Source organism: Lissotriton helveticus, chromosome 7 (genome assembly GCF_964261635.1).
Source record: "Lissotriton helveticus chromosome 7, aLisHel1.1, whole genome shotgun sequence".
In the NCBI taxonomy this organism is placed as follows: domain Eukaryota; kingdom Metazoa; phylum Chordata; class Amphibia; order Caudata; family Salamandridae; genus Lissotriton; species Lissotriton helveticus.
In genome coordinates, this window is record NC_136068.1 from 746158175 (window position 1) to 746176833 (window position 18659).

At 48.5% G+C, this 18659-nt stretch overlaps 1 protein-coding gene across 4 annotated transcripts in view; it reads left to right on the top strand.

Annotated features, from left to right (window-relative positions):
• The window catches only part of SEPTIN8 (septin 8), a 377700-nt gene that overhangs the window by 156806 nt on the left and 202235 nt on the right, over positions 1 to 18659 (top strand). For 2 of the 4 annotated variants that reach the window (XM_078653090.1, XM_078653092.1), the window contains exon 2: positions 3606 to 3723. In XM_078653090.1, coding sequence (XP_078509216.1) covers positions 3606 to 3723 — 118 coding nt within the window. The remainder of the gene's footprint in view (positions 1 to 3605; positions 3724 to 18659) is intronic. The other 2 variants (XM_078653091.1, XM_078653093.1) reach the window with 1 other exon arrangement.

The window sequence follows — 18659 nt, forward strand, 5'->3', positions numbered from 1 at the left end:
CCCGCAAGCGTTACAAAATGTCTCTGCTTTGCTAAAGAGATAGTTTGGAAACCCATATGGACAAGGCACTGGCAATCTGGTCAGAATTAGAAATAACTCCATAAATGAAGCATAGTACAACTAACTTAGATCTGTTTACGTGTAAACAGTAGCTCGCTTTTGCAAAGATCAATAAAACAATCAATGGAAAGAAAGTTAATTTTTAGACCAGTTCATGCCGAAATAAAGTTAATTGTAGCCACTTCAGTAAGATTTGATACAGAGCGTAGACCTAAATCAAGAGTCAATGTTTCCGCACCCACCAAGCTTGGCATGTTACGAGGCTTTTTACTTTATAGCCCGCGCATACATATGAGGAGGCTCCACAAGCAATGCTGGATGACCATAATTGAGGATGTGTACTTTCCAGAATAAGCCTTCAAAAGCGTAGTAATCATTGAACCAACCTAATTATTAAATCTGCACAATCCAACCGTCTCTGTGTGTGTCCTTGAAAATGCATGCTTAGTAAAGGTATTAAAATTGATTGTTGTATCGAACTACACAAACAGTCACAAGAATGTACTATTTCTAGTTATATTTTAAAAATGTACCACAGAAAGGAGGCTAGTTTGATGCCAAATATCAGAACCTTTGTTTTGGTTGTATTGATGGTAAGTTTATTTTTATCAACAGTAGGCTTCAAGAGCATGTAATTGTCTCTAGAGTCCTATGGGCATTCAATAATAATCAGATTTTCAGCCTAAAGGAGGTTGTTCATGTAGAGGCATCCCAAATTGACAACACCTTATTTACATTACTCCTGGCAACCCTACCTGAAAGCTGTGATCACTGCTAGTAATCTTGCGTGGGATGGCCACTAATATAATATTGTCTGACCATACTAATGCAATACTAAGACTTTGATTAAACATAAGTAGCTCTTGTTGCAAAAAACGATGGAGCCCCCTATGTTAAAATGTATCATTTCCCTTTGTCTTTTAGAAATGAAAAAGCTTCAAACTACCAATTAGCATGTCGAATTTTCTATATTATTTTGATTGTAATTTTGAGTCAATATTTCATAATTTGTACCTTTATTGTATACTTGTTTCTGTATTTTTGTGAGGTTCAAATAGTGGAAATTGCTCTGGCTGAGGTCCCTGCGTTCCATGATGAATACCACAGAGTTCCACATTAGGCAGAATTTTAAAAATCACTGGTGTAGACCGTTTTTAGGTCTCACCTCCAAGACATGACCAACTTTCTGTAGGAGAAAAGACCTTTGGCAGCTTACCGCTGGCTTACAGTCAGCCCTTTGCTTATCATTGATTGACTTTATTATCACTGTAGTTTGCTTGCTATTCATATCTGCAGCTTGTGTAGGTTTTCCCCTCTTCTTGTGTGTGTTCCTCCACTGAAACATGGACGCACTACTTTTGTCCTTCCAATGCTCACTTTTGAAATACTACATTTTAAATTTTTTTTGTTTAAGCTCTTCACACGACGGCATGTGTTTTCCAGCTTCCTTCTTTTTTTAACTGCTTTCTCACTCCACACTCTGTTGCTCTCTCGCCCAGGTGCTTCTCTGTCTCAACCCGCTTCGTGTTATGCTCGACCATGTGCTTCCCCAACAGTATCATGTTTCTCTCTCTCTAGCTTGTGCGCTTCTCTTTACTCCCCTGTGATCCTCGTTCTTTTCACAAGTGTTGGTTCCCCACAGTCCTCCATATTGCTTTCCACACAAGTCCCTCTGTGCTGATTTTGCCCGTGTTGCTTAGCCCCAATATTTCTTCCTTCCCCACCCGTAGAGTGACCAACTGGCATGGGTGCAAATTCAGGATGGTGAGTGTTAAAATGTAGGACAAAGGGTCAAAATTCAGGACAAATATTCAGGACAGGAGGTCAAAATTCAGGACAGGAGGTCAAAACTTAAGGGCAAAAGGTACGTTTTACAGACGCATCAGAGGAGATCGCGGAATAGTATATAAGTAAGCCCATCCATAGCCAAACATATTCAACCATTTGCAAACCTATCCATCATGTATCCGTCCATCCATCATTTCACTCAGCCATCCCTCCATCCACCCTTTCCCTCATCCATTCACCCTTTCACCATATCCATCCGTACACTCATCCATCCACTCTTACACCCATCCATCCACTCTTATACCCATCCATCTACCTCCATCCATCCATTTACCCCATCCAGCCATCCTTTCACTTACTCATCCATCCACCCAGTCACTAATTCTTCCACCCATTCACCCTTTGTAATCCATCCTTTCCTTCTCCCCCATCGACCCTTTCACTTAGCCATCCTTCCATCCATCCACACGCCCATCCATTTACTCATCCACTCATGAATCCATCCATTGACCCGATCACGCATCCATCCTTTCTCTCATCTCCCCATCCTTTTATTCATCTACCCTCCCTTTCACTCTCATCCATCCACCCTTTCACTCATCTGTCCATCTATTCACCCTTTCATTTATCAATTCATCAATTATCCATCATTTCACTCATCCAGCCACCCACCCATTCATTCGCCCATCCATCTACCCTTTTACCCATCCATCTACCCTTTTACCCATCCACCCACCGTTTTACCCGTCTACCCGTCTACCCGTCTACCCATCTACCCTTCCACCCATCTATTTACCTTTTCTCTCATCCATTCTTCCACCCACTCATCCATTCATTCATCCTTTCTCTCATCCATTCATTCGTCCTTTCTCTCATCCATTCATTCGTCCTTTCTCTCATCCATCCATTCACCCTTTCATTCATCCATTCACCCTTTCACTAAGCCAGCTAGCCATCCATCCATCCCTTCACTTACTCAGCAGATTCCTGACCACTGAGGCCTTGACTCTGGTCGTTCTAGCCTTGGTAATTTTGCGTATTCATTACGCCAACTCACTATATGTTGGTATCCCAGCATATTAACTACACCGTTTGCAGTTGGTGCAAAACCACACAGCCAGGTTAATCACCCATCAGCCCAGCCGACATCATGTCAAACCTCTGATGAAGAGCCTACACTGGCTTCCAGTGGCCAAACGCTGCGCCTTTATACTGGGTTGTACCATCTTTAAAGCCCTTGCTGGGAATGGCCTAGCCTTTATTTCTTCTAGAATCGAGTGTTGGTGTGTAGATTTTTGTTAGGAAATTTACAATTTCTGCTTAACATTACAGCGGTGGGTTTATCCTCTTGCCTACCTCACTAATATCATTAGGTTGTATTTTTTGTTCCTCCCATCTATAGGCCCTTTCGAGAAACAGGGTATTCAAATAGTATTTTCAAGTTCTTTCTAGTTGATCCATGGCCCGGCCTTCTGCTCCTCCGAAGATTCCCAGTCAAGATTAGATTTTCCCCCCTGATGTCTTGTGCGGTAATTGTCGGTATGCCCGGAATGTGGCAAATCAAAACATAATAATGTCTCTGCAGGGAAGAGGGCTGGGGAGGAATGGAGCGAGGGACGGCGAGGCTGGGAACCACGGCTACTTTGCGCCGGCCATGTCACAAACCCGCACTGTTTCCCAGGCCTCGCGCCGCTGCCCTTTCGGCTTGTTATTTCTTTTTTTAATGTAGTCATACTGAACCAATTCATTATTTTTAGCAGAATGAAGACAAGCGGAATCTCTCCCTGGGGGGCCACGTGGGCTTCGACAGTCTGCCCGACCAGCTCGTCAGCAAGTCTGTCACGCAGGGGTTCTGCTTCAACATCCTCTGTGTGGGTGAGTAGGCTTAATGTCATATAGCGCCTACGTGCAGAAGAGTGAAATCAGTTGCATTTATCAAACCTGATTGCTTTATGGGAGGATTGATGTGCTGCGGTCGCTTTACCGCGGTGAAAATATGTACATTACTGTTTTTTCTCATTTTCAGCTGTTGACGCGGGAGTCCGGGTTGGCTGCAAAACGCTTGCACTGCTGTAAACCATCTGAGGGATGCTGCGATGGTTTAAAGCAAACGCTGCTGCATTATAATGACTCCCAGGAACAACCACCGTGCTCAACTTAACCTTTAAGCTGAATAGTTGCATCGTTTCATAGCAGCAAAATTCCGAATTCTACATTTGTGACGGAAAAAGTGATTTGACCCTGTCCTGCAGGTTAATTCTTCTCTCCAGTGTGGTCTGTGTAGCGATAGGTGTGGAACCACAAGGGTAGGGTGTGTTAGCTGCAGGGGGCCACATAAGTGTACTACCTCACTTGAAAAAGAAATTGAGGTTGCTAACCTAGCTTGTTGCATGCAGCCGGTTCAGCGGTACCCCAAAAGAACACTTGGTACTCGACTACAAAGTCTGTTATGTTCTATGCAGCGCACTTGTCACCCGTGCTAGAATATAAAGATAGTTGAATTAGTGGAGCAAGTCTCCGTGTAGTTTCTCAGTTGGAACAGACTGTTCTTTAAAGGCAGTGATAGGTGAATCTGGCTCACGAAGACCAGATTTTTTAAGCAGTGTGTCTGGGCACCTAGGGTTCCATTCAGTAAAAGGTACTACTGATGAGTTACCGACTTGAAGTGACCTGAGGAACTACCCAGACTCCCTCGCAGAGCATAGTGCCACCCAGGCACTGCCACCTTTGTTGGAGTGAGGCGCTCTAAGCCCTTCGTGCCCATGTGACGGAGGGCGACTCTGATTTGTAAATGAGCATCAGACGCAGCCTGTGAGCAGGTGCCTGGGTGCCCTCAATGCAACAACACTACTATTCTCTCTGATGTTATGTTATGTGTATTTGTAAAGCGCACTGTCACCCTCAACGGTATCTTGGTATTGACCAGGTGTGTGTGTGCGGCCAGTCTTGCCTATGCATTCGGGAGGAGCACGTCCTGGGATGTCAATCTTGTGCTGACACCTGATGAGGTTGGCGTGTGAGACCATGACAAATGTGCAGAGGGGTCCAGGAGAATGAGGACTGCTGTCTCTCTTCTGTCCTGGATCATGCATGTCTCCTCTGTGGTGGTGAGTGCCAGTTCTGTATAGTGGTTGAGCCTGAATGCGGACTGCGTGCCATTAGAAGTTAGTGGTTACTGAGGTGTCTGATGAGGTATCAGTCGATTAGTTTCTCGAAGACTTTGGTCGAGTATGGTAGAAGGGAGATGGGTCTGTAGTTGGAGAGCGTGGCTGGGTCAGCGGATGATTTCTTGAACAGGGGCGCAATGATGGTGCCCAAGAATGTACCTGAGTCGATGGAGGCATTGAGGACTGGTGTTAGCGCTTCGCTGAACAACAGGAGTCCTTTAGTGAAGGTGTGGTGGGGGCAAGGGTCAGATGGGTTTGACGGTGGTGATGTCGAGCCACAAGGTCCGGGTTCGTTCTTCAGCCATGATTGGAAGTTGAGTTCTGTAGTAGGGGATCTCTGTGTATAGTCATAATCTAGTGAATAGTCCCGCCCATGTGCGTGGACCCCGGAGCAATCAAAAATAATCTCTTAGAGTGTCGAAAAATGAAGAAATGCACAGACACTTAAGAGAGAATTTAAAGACAGATAATGCAGCCTAAAAAGGCTACACTGTCCAGTACTTCAACTAGAAATTCCACCAAAAAAATCCACAAAACAGCAAAGTCTGTACAGATTTCCCTTGCTTAAACAGCAAAAACCCTCTGGAATGATAGAGAGGAGGACCTGGACAGACAAGCCCCATAGGCTGCCATTATGTGGCTCAGAACAGGATACTGTGCCTTTAAGAGAACTTTCCAGAACTTCACAGTATCCCAGAATGCACTGCAGGTCCCAGTTACTTTCCGTTCTTTTTTCCGGCTCCTGAAAGCAGGACCCTGGAGCATTGAGCTCTCCCTTTTCAAGGGTTTATTGGTGTTTTTTCACTGAAAAATCGATTTGAGTACTTTCTAAGTACTTTTGGGCTTTTCTTCTTGGTTTTTGCACTCTTTTTATGTCAAATATGCCTTCATTATTTGACAAATGCTCGGAGTGCTCCAGGAAGATGGCTAAGTCAGACCCTCATGAGGTGTGTATCCTCTGCCTGCCCTCTTCCCATGTTCCAGAGGAGTGTGAGATCTGTAAAGACTTCTCTGGCAGGACCCTGAAGGACAGAATGAAGATCAGACTTCAGGGCCTCGAGGAAAGAAGGCTCAAGGTGGGTCTGGTGGGGCTTCATCTGCCCATGCTGAGGCCTCTGGGGGGCTCCCCAGGGGCAGGAAGTCCAGCAAACGTCCACAGTCTCCGTCGGGGTCGGTAGCACTGACCACGACGTCGAGAGGGAGGTCCACGGCCGGTTCCCAGTCTCCCCAGGGCTCTGGGTCGAGAAAACGTCGCCCGTCGACGTCGAGGGACTTGCACAGGCCGCCGTCAAACCCAGTGACGATTTCATCGTCTTCGGCGTCGACGTCGAGTGATCGGCGTCGACGGGCCCGGCGTCGGCGCTCGCCGTCGAGGCGACACCGCCGATCGCCGTCGGCGAACAGGACATTGTCGTCGTCGTGGGGATCCTCGTCGTCGAGACCGCCGTTGAAGCGGAAGAGGTCGCCGTCGAGGAAGAAGAGATCTCCGGCGAGGCGTAAGAAGTCGCCGTCGAGATCGTCGAGGCGGACGAGGCCGCCGTCGAGGTCGCCGTCGAGGCACAAGAGCTCGCCGTCGAGACATAAAGGATCGTCGTCGAGATGGTCGGGATCGACGTCGAGGCATAGAAGCCGTTCGACGCCGAAGCATGGAAGACGGTCGACGCCGAAGGGGCGCTCGACGTCGAGGGACCTGCGCTCGACGTCTGAACACCGTTCTTCGACGTCGAGGGGTCGTGCTGACAGACCTAGGACTGTGGGGGGCTCCCCTCAGTCCGGGAAGGATGGCGGGTCACCGGGATCGGTGTACTCGGAGGTGTATACTCCGAAGAAGTCTGTTACACCTCCGCCTCCGTTGCCAAGAGGTCCACCTCCGAGGGCTCCAACCCCTCCTCCGTTGCCTCCTCTGCCTCCACTTCCAACAGGACCACGGGCCCCTGTGCCTGTCAAGCCTCCACCGGTTCCACCGAGGTCGGTCTCGTTGCCCAGGCTTCCGACCCCTCCCAAGAAGACTCCTAAGTCTAAGGAACCTCCTAAGCCCAAGACGTCCGCCCCGGGGAAACCGGCAGAACGTCCCAGGCCCAGGAGATCGAGGTATCACTCCAGGAGGAGAGAAAGATCGAGGAGCAGACACAGGTCCTCCACTAGATCCAGACATCGCCATAGGAGGCATAGGTCCAGGTCCCGTTCAACCTCTAGGACCCGTTCCTATTCACCTACGTTGTCAGACTCCCCGGAGACTAGGGTGTCTCCGATCGATGACATTGGCACGTTCCACGAGGTTCTCCTGAGGGGGGCTGCGAAGTTGGGTATCACGGTGACGGCTCCTACACCTACGACGTCCGTGATATTCGAGACTTTGCACAAGAAGCACCTGTCTCGCCCTCTACTGCCGTTGGTGCCAGGACTGGTTGAGCCTGCAGAACAGCTTTTTCTTACGCCAGCGGTGGTGAAAGCCGCTCCCTCCAGACTTCTGAAGAAGTACAGGGCACCTGACTCTGACCCGCCTTCCTATGGATGGATCCAGTGCCCGATTCGGTGATAGTGACGGCGGCCAGGAAACTACGTTCTACTTCCCTGTCCTCCACCGTGCCTCCAGATAAGGAGAGCCGCTGGATTGATTCGGCTGGAAGGAAGGCGTGTGGAACTTCTTCCACGACTATGAAGGCTTCCAGCGACTCGGCGTTACTGGGGCGGTACGACCGTGCGCTGTGGGATTCCATGGAACAGTTTGCGGACCTTGTCCCGCGTGACAGGAAAGAGGACTTCATGGAAATTGTCAAGGAAGGGATGCTGGTCTCGAACCAGGCCATCAGCGCCGCGGCGGATATCTCCCTGTTGGCCGCACATGGATACTGCCACGGTATCAATCAGCGACGCCATGCTTGGCTCAGGCTTACGTCGCTCAAGCCTGAGGCGCAACAGCGAGTGGCTAATCTGCCGTTTTCCGGTGAGACTCTATTCGGGAAACATGCAGACGACGAAATGGCCCGGATGAAGGCCGAGGCTGAAACCCTGACGGCTGTGGGCTTGGAGAAGCCCAAAGACAAGAAACCCTACCGCCAGTTCCAACGACGGTTTGGCTCGCAGGGGAAAGGAAGAGGACAGTCTTCTGGGCAACAGCAGCAGCAACAACAGCAGCAATTCCGAAGACGCTTCCAAAAACGTCAGAGGGGTAGAGGTTGGCAGCAGTCCTCTACCGCGAACAAGGGCCCGGCCTGGTCTCGACCCTGAGCGGTTACTTCCCCTTCATCCGTTACCCGCTCCGGTGGGGGAAGCGTTCAATTTTTTCTGGCAGAGTGGAGAAAAATTACTCCGGACAAGTGGGTGCTGAATATTGTTTGCAATGGATACAGTCTTCGGCTCACCAGCCCGCCTCCATCGATTCCTCCGGTCAGCTCGCAGTATCAACTGCGAGAGCTCCAGGCGGAGGCCGATATCCTGTTAAGGAAAAGGGCGATAGAAGATGTACCTCTGTCTCAAAGAGGAAGAGGTCTGTACTCCCGGTTCTTTCTGGTCCGCAAGAAGGATAAGAACGAGTTCAGGCCCATTCTGGACTTGCGACAGGCAAACAAGTGGATTCGCAGAGAAAAATTTCGCATGCTGTCGTTGCATCAGATTTATCCTCAGCTGCAACAGGGGGACTGGCTTTGCGCCATAGACCTACAGGATGCATACTTCCATGTGCCCATTGCACACAAACACAAGAAGTTCCTGCGATTTCAAGTCGGCACCAATCACTATCAGTACACCGTTCGGGCTGAAGTCTGCGCCCAGGATGTTCTCGAAGTGCATGGCAGTGGTAGCGGCACACCTGAGGAAGAACAAGGTGTTTGTCTACCCGTACCTGGACGATTGGTTGATCAAGGCCTCCTCCTTCTCGGAAGCTCAAGCACACTTCCAGAAGGCGTGCGTGCTCTTGAACAAGCTGGGGTTGCACATCAACATGTCCAAGTCTGTCCCGACCCCGGTCCAGTGCATCCAGTACTTGGGAGCCTCCATCAATACGCTGTCAGCAAGCGTGTCTCCTTCGGAAGAGTGGCGTTTATCACTCCTTCGGAAGGCTCAGGCTCTCATGTCCACTCCATCTACGATGGTGAGGACGGTGTCTTCCCTACTGGGATCGATGGCCTCTTGTATCTTCCTGACGCCACATGCGCGGCTGCACATGAGACCGCTGCAGGAGTGCTTGGAAGATCAGTGGGACCAGAGGAGAGGATCTTGGGACGACAAAATACGACTGTCTCTACATGCTCTTCAGTCTCTGAAGTGGTGGTGTTCAGCGGAGAATCTCCTCAGAGGGGTTCCCTTCCACAAGGACATTCCCACACAGACTATCGTGACGGATGCTTCTCTCCAGGGCTGGGGAGCGCACTCCGGAGATCTACAGATTAAAGGGACGTGGTCCCAGACGGAGTCCACGTACCACATCAATTTCCTGGAACTCAGAGCTGTTCACTTGGCACTGAAGGCCTTTCATCCGTCCTTTCAGACCAACTCTCTGCTTGTACAGACGGACAACACGACTACAATGTATTACCTCAACAAGCAGGGGGGCTCGAGATCCCGCACTCTGTCGCAGGCGGCACTGGCTTCTGGCCCAAGGACTGTCGATAACGGCCACCCATCTGCCAGGTGTGCAGAATGTTCAGGCAGACGCACTGAGCAGACTGATTCAGGAAAACCACGAATGGGTCATAAACGACGAAGTACTAGGAGAAGTCTTCGCAAGGTGGGGAACTCCAGACGTAGATCTGTTCGCCACCGCCGAAAACAGCAAATGCCGAGGCTTCGCCTCCAGGTACTACCAGCCGGGGACGCTGGGGAACGCGTTATGGATCAACTGGTCAAACAGCTTTCTGTATGCTTTTCCACCCATTCCCCTGATTCCGACGGTTCTCATCAAGCTGTCTCAATCCAGGGCGAGAATGATTCTGATTGCCCCGGAATGGCCCAGACAGTGGTGGTTCACGGACCTGCTTCACCGGTCCCTCCTTCCTCACATGAAGCTGCCGTGCAGGCCGGACCTTCTCACGAAGTTCGGGGGGCGGATGGTGCACCCCAACCTCTCGTCTTTGAGTTTGGCGGCATGGCTCCTGAAATAGTGCAATATGGCCATCTGAATCTCCCAGAGGATTGTATGGACATACTGAAGGAGGCTAAGCAACCTTCCACTAGGACTTCTTATGCTTACAAGTGGAAGAGGTTTTGCATCTGGTGCAAGTCTAAGAACTATGACCCTACGACATGCAAGGAGGATGTCATCCTTCCATATCTGCTACATCTGGCGCAGTCTGGCCTTAATGTCCATTCCATTAAGGTTCATCTGGCTGCTTTGACTGCCTACAGGAAATATATAGTAAACAAAAAGGGGGAGGGAGAGGAGAAGTGGATTCTGTCTCCCCTAGAGGTATGCATAAACAAAAAGGAATCCACAAGGTTGGGTTTGGTGATCCCTACAGTGGTGGGGAGCAACCAGTGTTGTTTAAATACCCCTCACACACCAAAAGGCCCCTTGGTGTCATGCTTCATCATCGGGGTCTTCGCAAACCTCTACGGAATGCGGCGTGCTACGACTCACGACTACGCAGGAGCACTAACATGTGAACTATGTGTTGGTGTGTGTGGGTAAAATAGTGTGAGTGGTGAGGTGAGTGAAAAAATAAAAAAATACCTGGCTCGTGGGTTTCCAAACAACTTTATTCAGTCCCCGGCTGGTATCATTAAAAAGTGCTAAGGAGGTAGTCTTGTCTATTAAGGGTAAGACTAACTCACAAGTGCGTCGTCGACATGTTTCGGAGTTAGAAAACTCCTTCTTCAGGACAAGGATATGCACTAACTATCCTCACCTTACTCACATGGGTGTAAATATAAAAGTGTGCTCTACAAAAATAAGTCTAGGTGAAATGTACCTATCTGTTTTATTTATTTAAGTTCGTTGCGCCCAGTTGGCGAGAATACTGAACTTAAGAAAATGGGTCTAATAACCTCATGAGCCAGGTGCGTAGTGTTGGGGGTCTCCTGTCCTGCCCACTTTGGCAACGATTGCAGCAATGTTTGCTTGGCTTCTTCCCCTCAACGCGGCTCCGACGAATTGCTGCAACCGTTGCCAAAGTGGGCAGGACAGGAGACCCCCAACACTACGCACCTGGCTCATGAGGTTATTAGACCCATTTTCTTAAGTTCAGTATTCTCGCCAACTGGGCGCAACGAACTTAAATAAATAAAACAGATAGGTACATTTCACCTAGACTTTTTTTTGTAGAGCACACTTTTATATTTACACCCATGTGAGTAAGGTGAGGATAGTTAGTGCATATCCTTGTCCTGAAGGAGTTTTCTAACTCCGAAACATATCGACGACGCAATTGTGAGTTAGTCTTACCCTTAATAGACAAGACTACCTCCTTAGCACTTTTTAATGATACCAGCCGGGGACTGAATAAAGTTGTTTGGAAACCCACGAGCCAGGTATTTTTTAATTTTGTCACACACCTCACCACTCACACTATTTTACCCACACACACCAACACATAGTTCACATGTTAGTGCTCCTGCGTAGTCGTGAGTCGTAGCACACCGCATTCCGTAGAGGTTTGCGAAGACCCCGATGATGAAGCATGACACCAAGGGGCCTTTTGGTGTGTGAGGGGTATTTAAACAACACTGGTTGCTCCCCACCACTGTAGGGATCACCAAACCCAACCTTGTGGATTCCTTTTTGTTTATGCCTACAGGAAATGCCCTTCACAGACTTCCTTTTTCCAGATTCCTGTGATTAAAGACTTTCTGGAAGGCTTGAAGAAAGTGTTCCCTCCTGTCAGGCTTCCTTCACCTTCATGGGACTTGAATGTGGTGCTGTCCAGGTTGATGAAGGAGCCTTTTGAACCTATTCATAAGGCTTCGTTGCAGCACCTGTCCTGGAAGGCGGCGTTCCTCGTGGCCATTACATCGGCCCGCAGGGTGAGTGAAATTCAGGCGTTGTGTTGCCAAGAACCTTATACTGTATTTCATGCTGCTAAGGTTGTTATGCGTACTCACCCTAAGTTTCTTCCCAAGGTTATTTCTGATTTTCATATCAACCAGACTATAACTTTACCTACGTTCTTTCAGAATCCTTCATCTCCAGCGGAAAGGTCTTTGCATTCCCTGGATGTTAGGAGGGTGCTGAAATTTTATCTGGATAAAACCAAAGATATTCGTAGGTCAGACCAATTGTTCATCAATTATGGATCAGTCAGGACAGGTTTTGCTACCTCTAAACCGTCCATCTCGAGGTGGATTGTGTCCTGCATACAATTGTGTTACTACAAAGCTAATAAGACCTTAGGGGGCAAACCTAAGGCTCATTCCACCAGGGGCAAAGCTGCCACGACAGCTATGCTTCGTAATGTTCCCATTGCAGAGATTTGCAAGGCGGCCACTTGGAAGTCGGTCCATACCTTTGCTAAGCATTACTGCCTGGACGCTGATGCCAGGGCAGACGCTCAGGTTGGGCAGGCTTCGCTGCGGAATCTGTTCGCACAATAGTGGCGTTATTTCTTCTTTCTCCACCGCCGCTTGGTGTGGGGATGGGCTTGCCATTCTATTCACTAGATTATGACTATACACAGAGATCCACTACTACAGAAGGAGTAGTTTCTGTCCTGTAACTCCAGTTCTGTAGTAGGGGTATCTCTGTTATAGTCATAAGCGCCCGCCCTCCTCCCCGGTGGAGAGAGATATTCATGTACGGAATGCTACAGGTCTGGCGTGTTGCGCCTTCAAAAAGAACTGAAAGTAACTGGGACCTGCAGTGCATTCTGGGATACTGTGAAGTTCTGGAAAGTTCTCTTAAAGGCACAGTATCCTGTTCTGAGCCACATAATGGCAGCCTATGGGGCTTGTCTGTCCAGGTCCTCCTCTCTATCATTCCAGAGGGTTTTTGCTGTTTAAGCAAGGGAAATCTGTACAGACTTTGCTGTTTTGTGGATTTTTTTGGTGGAATTTCTAGTTGAAGTACTGGACAGTGTAGCCTTTTTAGGCTGCATTATCTGTCTTTAAATTCTCTCTTAAGTGTCTGTGCATTTCTGCATTTTTCGACACTCTAAGAGATTATTTTTGATTGCTCCGGGGTCCACGCACATGGGCGGGACTATTCACTAGATTATGACTATAACAGAGATACCCCTACTACAGAACTGGAGTTACAGGACAGAAACTACTCCTTACGACTTTGACGGAGTCCCCTTGAGGGTCGAAGTTGCCCTATATGGAGGTGAGTTTGTTAGAAACGAATTCAGAGAGATTGTTGCAAAGGTGTCTTGCAAGGTGCTGATGTGGCTGGATGCAGCAGGAAGCGCAGTGAAGTCTTTGATGGTGACGAAGATTTCCTTTCTGGTGTTTGAGCCTGCATTGATGCGGTGTGCAAGAGCTGTGCGCTTGGTGTTCTGTATCTGCTAATGGTAGCATCTTAGGACGGATTTAAAGATAATAATAATAACATTTATAAAGCACATGGTTTCTCCACTGAGTGCCCCAGCTCTAGGGTACTGACACAGAGCAGGGAAAGGGAAACCTAAACTGATAAAGGGGTTACTTTAGTCCAAAAAGCCAGATCTTTAGTTTCTTCCTGGAAAGGGGTTCAGATGTAATTAACCGAATTTCCATGGGAAGGTTATTCCATGTAGTAGTAGCTAAAAAGCCAAATGAAGTGCCTCTTGCTCTAACTCGTTTGAATTTCGGCTCAATGGCCTGCTTAGCTGCCGCCGATCTCAGATTTTTAATGGGCACATAAGGTTTCACCATCCTCTGTAGATACTGGGAACACTGGAGGCAGAGAGCTTTAAAAAGATCCCTATGCCTTAATGTAGGCCAATGTAGTATCCACAGCGTGGGTCTGACAGAGGCCCGCCTTGGAAGCTTAAACAAAACACACGCTGATGAGTTCTAGACCTGTTGCAGTCTATTTAACCGGGCCCCAGATACAAGACGTTCCATAATTAAGCCTGGACGTGACCAGTGCTTGAATCATCCTCTGGGAGGATATGAAGCACTTTCCTCAATTATCTCAATAAGCCAAGATACAAGAATAGGATGTCTTTAGCCGTGGTGTCGACCTGCTGTTCATTTGCTCTCCAGTTGCTGATAGTGACTTTTTGTCTGCCTGAGTTCCTATTTAGTTTCTTGATGGCTTCCGTCAAGTTACTGGTGTGTTTGGGTCGGTGCCTGCAGAGGGCAGAAGCCCAGTCCTATTTTGTGACGCTTTTCCAGCTCTGGTGGTCAGATGGGTCTCTGGTGGTGCGGGATTGGTCTGCTGATACTGACGAGCGCATGGTCTATCCATGTCATAGTTGCTGACTTGTCAATGGTGATGTTGCTGATTGAAGAGAAAATCAGGTCCCATAGGTGTCCTGTGGTGTGGGTGGGTTCAATAACGTGCTGGGTGACAGAGGTTTCTAGGGTTTGCTAGAAGGTGCTTAGAGTTTGGGTTGGTGCTGTCATTTAGGTGAAACTTAAGAGAATTCATGTGCTGGCGTTTGTGCGACGAAGTCTGTGATGTCGCTCACAAACTTTTTGCGGAGTCCTTGTGGTCTTTATTCTGCCCAGGGAGAAATTGGTTGTGATAAGTATGTTGAACGTGAGGTGTTCCATATTACTAGTGGGTATGTCTGTGTAGGTGGGGCAGCTGATAATATCTTTGAATTTAATATTGATATTGGCTCTGGGCTTGTGCTGATGGTCTTGCCTTGCGATCTTGTAGCTGGCGGGGGTGGCTATAGCAATGTCCAGTGCAGAGGTTAGGTTTAGCCATGTTTCTGTGAGGATGAGCAGGTCCAGAGTATTGTCATGCAGTAAGGCCCATATCTCTGTGGCATGTTTTGTAAGCAAACAGGTGTTGGGAGGCCTACATGTGGCTTGTTAATGTGAATGGTGGTTGCTCTGTATAAGCGTGTGAGGGTGGCTGGTTTGGGAGAGTGTGAGTGCGGTTAAGGGTACTGTTTTTGAGGATGTAGTCTTTGTAGGGTGTGAGAGTTCATGAACACTTTAAGGAGGCATGTGAATGCTTCCACCGTGTTGTGTGGTGCGGTGTGACAGCAGTGTGGGGAATGGCATCAGGGGTTGAGAAAGTAGAAGAGTGCAGTAGGCTGGCGATGGGTAGAGAGAGGAACAGGGTTTCTGGATCTGGGAGCAGTCCAGGCACAGACTGGATCAGACAGGTTTGACTTTGATGCACCAGTTATGCTCCTGCTGCCCATGTCTGCTGGGCTGCCATTAAGTAGGTTCTGGGAGGGGGTGGAGCACAAGGGAGCAGTGGGCTTTGTGCAGATGGATGATGGGAAATGGAGTCCTCTTGCTCTGCTTCTGATTTTAAAGATTGTTTTTGCCAGAAACCAGTGATGTCACTTGTTGCCGGAAACCAGTGATGTCACTTCTTGTGAAGGCGGATAATCAGAAATTAAGTCCTCATGCTTGGCTACTGATGGTTACTTCTACCAGCAGATTCCTCATCTGTAGAGTAATTGCATGTGCCATATTGGATCCCGTCACTGAACTTCAAAGCTCTCACGTCACCTGTAGGGGCTGCTGGCAGGGTGCACCACAGGACCTCACCAAAGTCATAAAAGGCGCACTTTGCACAACAACGTTGGCTTCCTTTTTTCAGCATCCTTCGTTGTGTACCTGGAGCTCGTTTTCTCTTGAGATCCCTGAGATTTACTCTCAACAGATTTAACTTGTACTGTACTATGCTTCCTCCAAAACATTCAGGCTTAAAGCCCTGTAGTGATGCATGGGGCACACGACTATCACTGACCCGCACACCATCTGTTTATGGTGCTTGGGGTTTGACCACCATTCATGCTGCTACAACTCCTTCCAAAGTATGCTACCCATTGCACAGAAGAGGTCGAGGCTAGTCCTGGGCAGTGAACTCCACTCCATTTGCAGAGTTTTTCGCACTCCGCACAGATCATGAAGTCCCCAAAAACTTGCTCTGCATAGCTGAGCAGAGTTTTTTCTGCACTCGACATCAGTAAGGTGGTGAGCGCGAGCGAGGAAAATTCAACACTAGACTGCTTCCCAGCTAGATTTCTCAACACGGGTGGTCACTGATGGTCGCTACCGCTCATGTTAAGAAACCTTCTGTTTGCATTGAGGAAGCTGCCGCCTGAGTAGAACTTCTGCTCGAGCAGCAGAAAGAAGCAGCGCCCTTTTGTGCTGTATGTGATACCGTTCCTGCTGATTTTACAGCGTGGGACAAACACCCGGTGCTAAAAATCAGTGCAAACCGCACTAGGCAATGCACTCCACAGCTCGCAAAACTCTCCGTAGCTAGGCAGAGTTTTTTTGTCACTACGCGGACCCCGCTAACTCCGCCTAGGCCTGGCTCCAGATCTCCCTCCTAGCACTCTTCAGGGAAAAAAATCATAGAAAGCAAAAAAAAACATGGAAAAGGTAGGTCTCACAGAGGATCCCGGTCTCCCACAGGATCATCTTCGGAGCAGGAGTTAGTTGTGGTAGCAACTTCTGATCATCCTCCTGGAGGCTTCACACCAGCTTCTCAACCAGGCCAATCCCACTATCGTCGGTATAGACCTCTTTGAACCTACGGGTGCCGGCTCCGGTAATACCTATATTTGTTGCATGCCTCCATCCTTCCTGGTGCCAGGTACGAGCCTTGCGGGTTTCCTAAACACCATGTTCAGCATTTTAGCCGGGGACTCTACTCCATCTGGTACACCTTGGGGAGATGGGGTACCTTTCGGCCTCCCAATGTTGATGCTTTTGGCACCTTACAGTACAGAACCTTCAGCTCCATATGCTCTTACCTTTACTCCGGCACACAGCTATACTGTTCCACCATTGGAGCTGTGCTCGGTGCTGCGACAGAAGCTCCTGATCAGTGGCGTAACAAAACTTGAGGGGGACCCCCTGCAAAGTACATGCTAGACCGCCCTCCAGACTCACTCAGGAGCTCCAGGACAGGGTACTGTGCTGAGGGGGCTCCCTGGAGAGCGTGGCTCTCCGCACAATGGGAGTTGCAGGGGCCTTTGTTATGCCACTGCTCCTGATTCCACCTTGCCACCCTCCCATCCTCTGCCGAGTTCGGAGCCAGTGGCTCATTGAAGAAGACGAATATTGGTGAAAAATCCATGACCTTTTCAGGACGGACCCTTGACACCCTGAACATATATGTCCATTGTGATGATGATGAACAGCCTTATGAGGTGCCTGAGCTGTCCTGGGCAGTGGGCTTGACACTTGAACAGAGATGGATATAGATTTTCCCACTAGGCAGCTAACGCCAGAGGTCGTGTCGTTTCCCACCATGTTCAGAAATGCAATGGAAGTTTTGGATCTGAAGCTACCTTTGGTAGATGTAAAAACTTATGTTCTCACAGAGGTCTCGATTCCATTGGCTCCTACGTCAGAGCTATTTCTGCCCTTAAATGAAGACTTGATAGAACCTATCCTGGCAACCTGGGAGAAACTCTTTGGCACCTGCAGATAGTAGACTAGCAGCAAGATGTTATCAACCTGCTCCTGGGGACCCAACCTTCCTCTCCGCACACGCCTCTCTTGAGAGTGTAGTCATCCAAGCCTCCTGCTCCATAATCCAGATGGCGGGCAATTTTCCAACAACTGGAACAGCAATTGGAAGCATAGGGAAAGAGGGTTTTCTCAACTGGCAGTGTGGCACTAAAATCCCTGATCGCTAATTGCCTGTTAGCTCTTTATACGTACACTTTATTGGACATGGTGCAGCTGGTCGCGCCGCATATCTCTGAGGCCATGCAAGAACACTTCAAAGAGATATGAAGAATGAACAGAAAGCTTTCATGCATATCATCAAGTTGGGCCTTCGTACTTCATAAAATAAAGTAAAGGAGTTCAATTTGGCATCAAACCTCTCTGGGCGTGATCCGCAATTATGTGGTGATCCTGAACTTGATATCCTCTCCTTTAACAACAGGCAGTCTGCAGTGTTAGAATCCATTGCTCTGGTCAGAAGAAAAAACTCATCTAGAGCCCACCCTTCTGCTCCTTAGTTTATGCCCGCTTGCACTAAATCCAATTGTAAGAAACGTCAGCGTCCTTAGAGGAAAGGTTTCGGGGACACTGAGAAAGCAGTTTATTATTGGGGCTATCCGTAACGCTTAATTAGCTCATTTTCCAATTAAATTGCAGCCGCTTCGAACCAGTGCTTTATTTGAGCCATTTATATCTGGTGCTTGGCACCATCACTTAATTGTCCGCACCCGCTCTAGTGACAGTCCACCACATGGTGGTGCGTGCTGTTGGTCTAATTTTGAGGTGAGCCCAACAACTGTGTCTAATAAGTCAATATACATTATAATAATACCTGCTGCTCACGCCATGGGTGGCCTGGAATAATCTGAATTGTCACACTTGTATGAGTACAGTGTTTATTAGTTGTGTTGGTACTGTCATTTTGGCAGTGGTAGCAGGGCAGTGAGTGGTATAGACAGCACTGCCTCCCAAGAAGGGCCCTGGTACTTACTCCCCCCCCTTTTTTTTTTTTACAAATTAAGTACAGATTCCAAATCCCAAAATATATTATTTTCATTGTTCAATCGGTACTGTCACCATAAGCCTGCTCTCAGCAAATCCCCCATCAGCAGTTTTATGTGGAAAACATCTCTC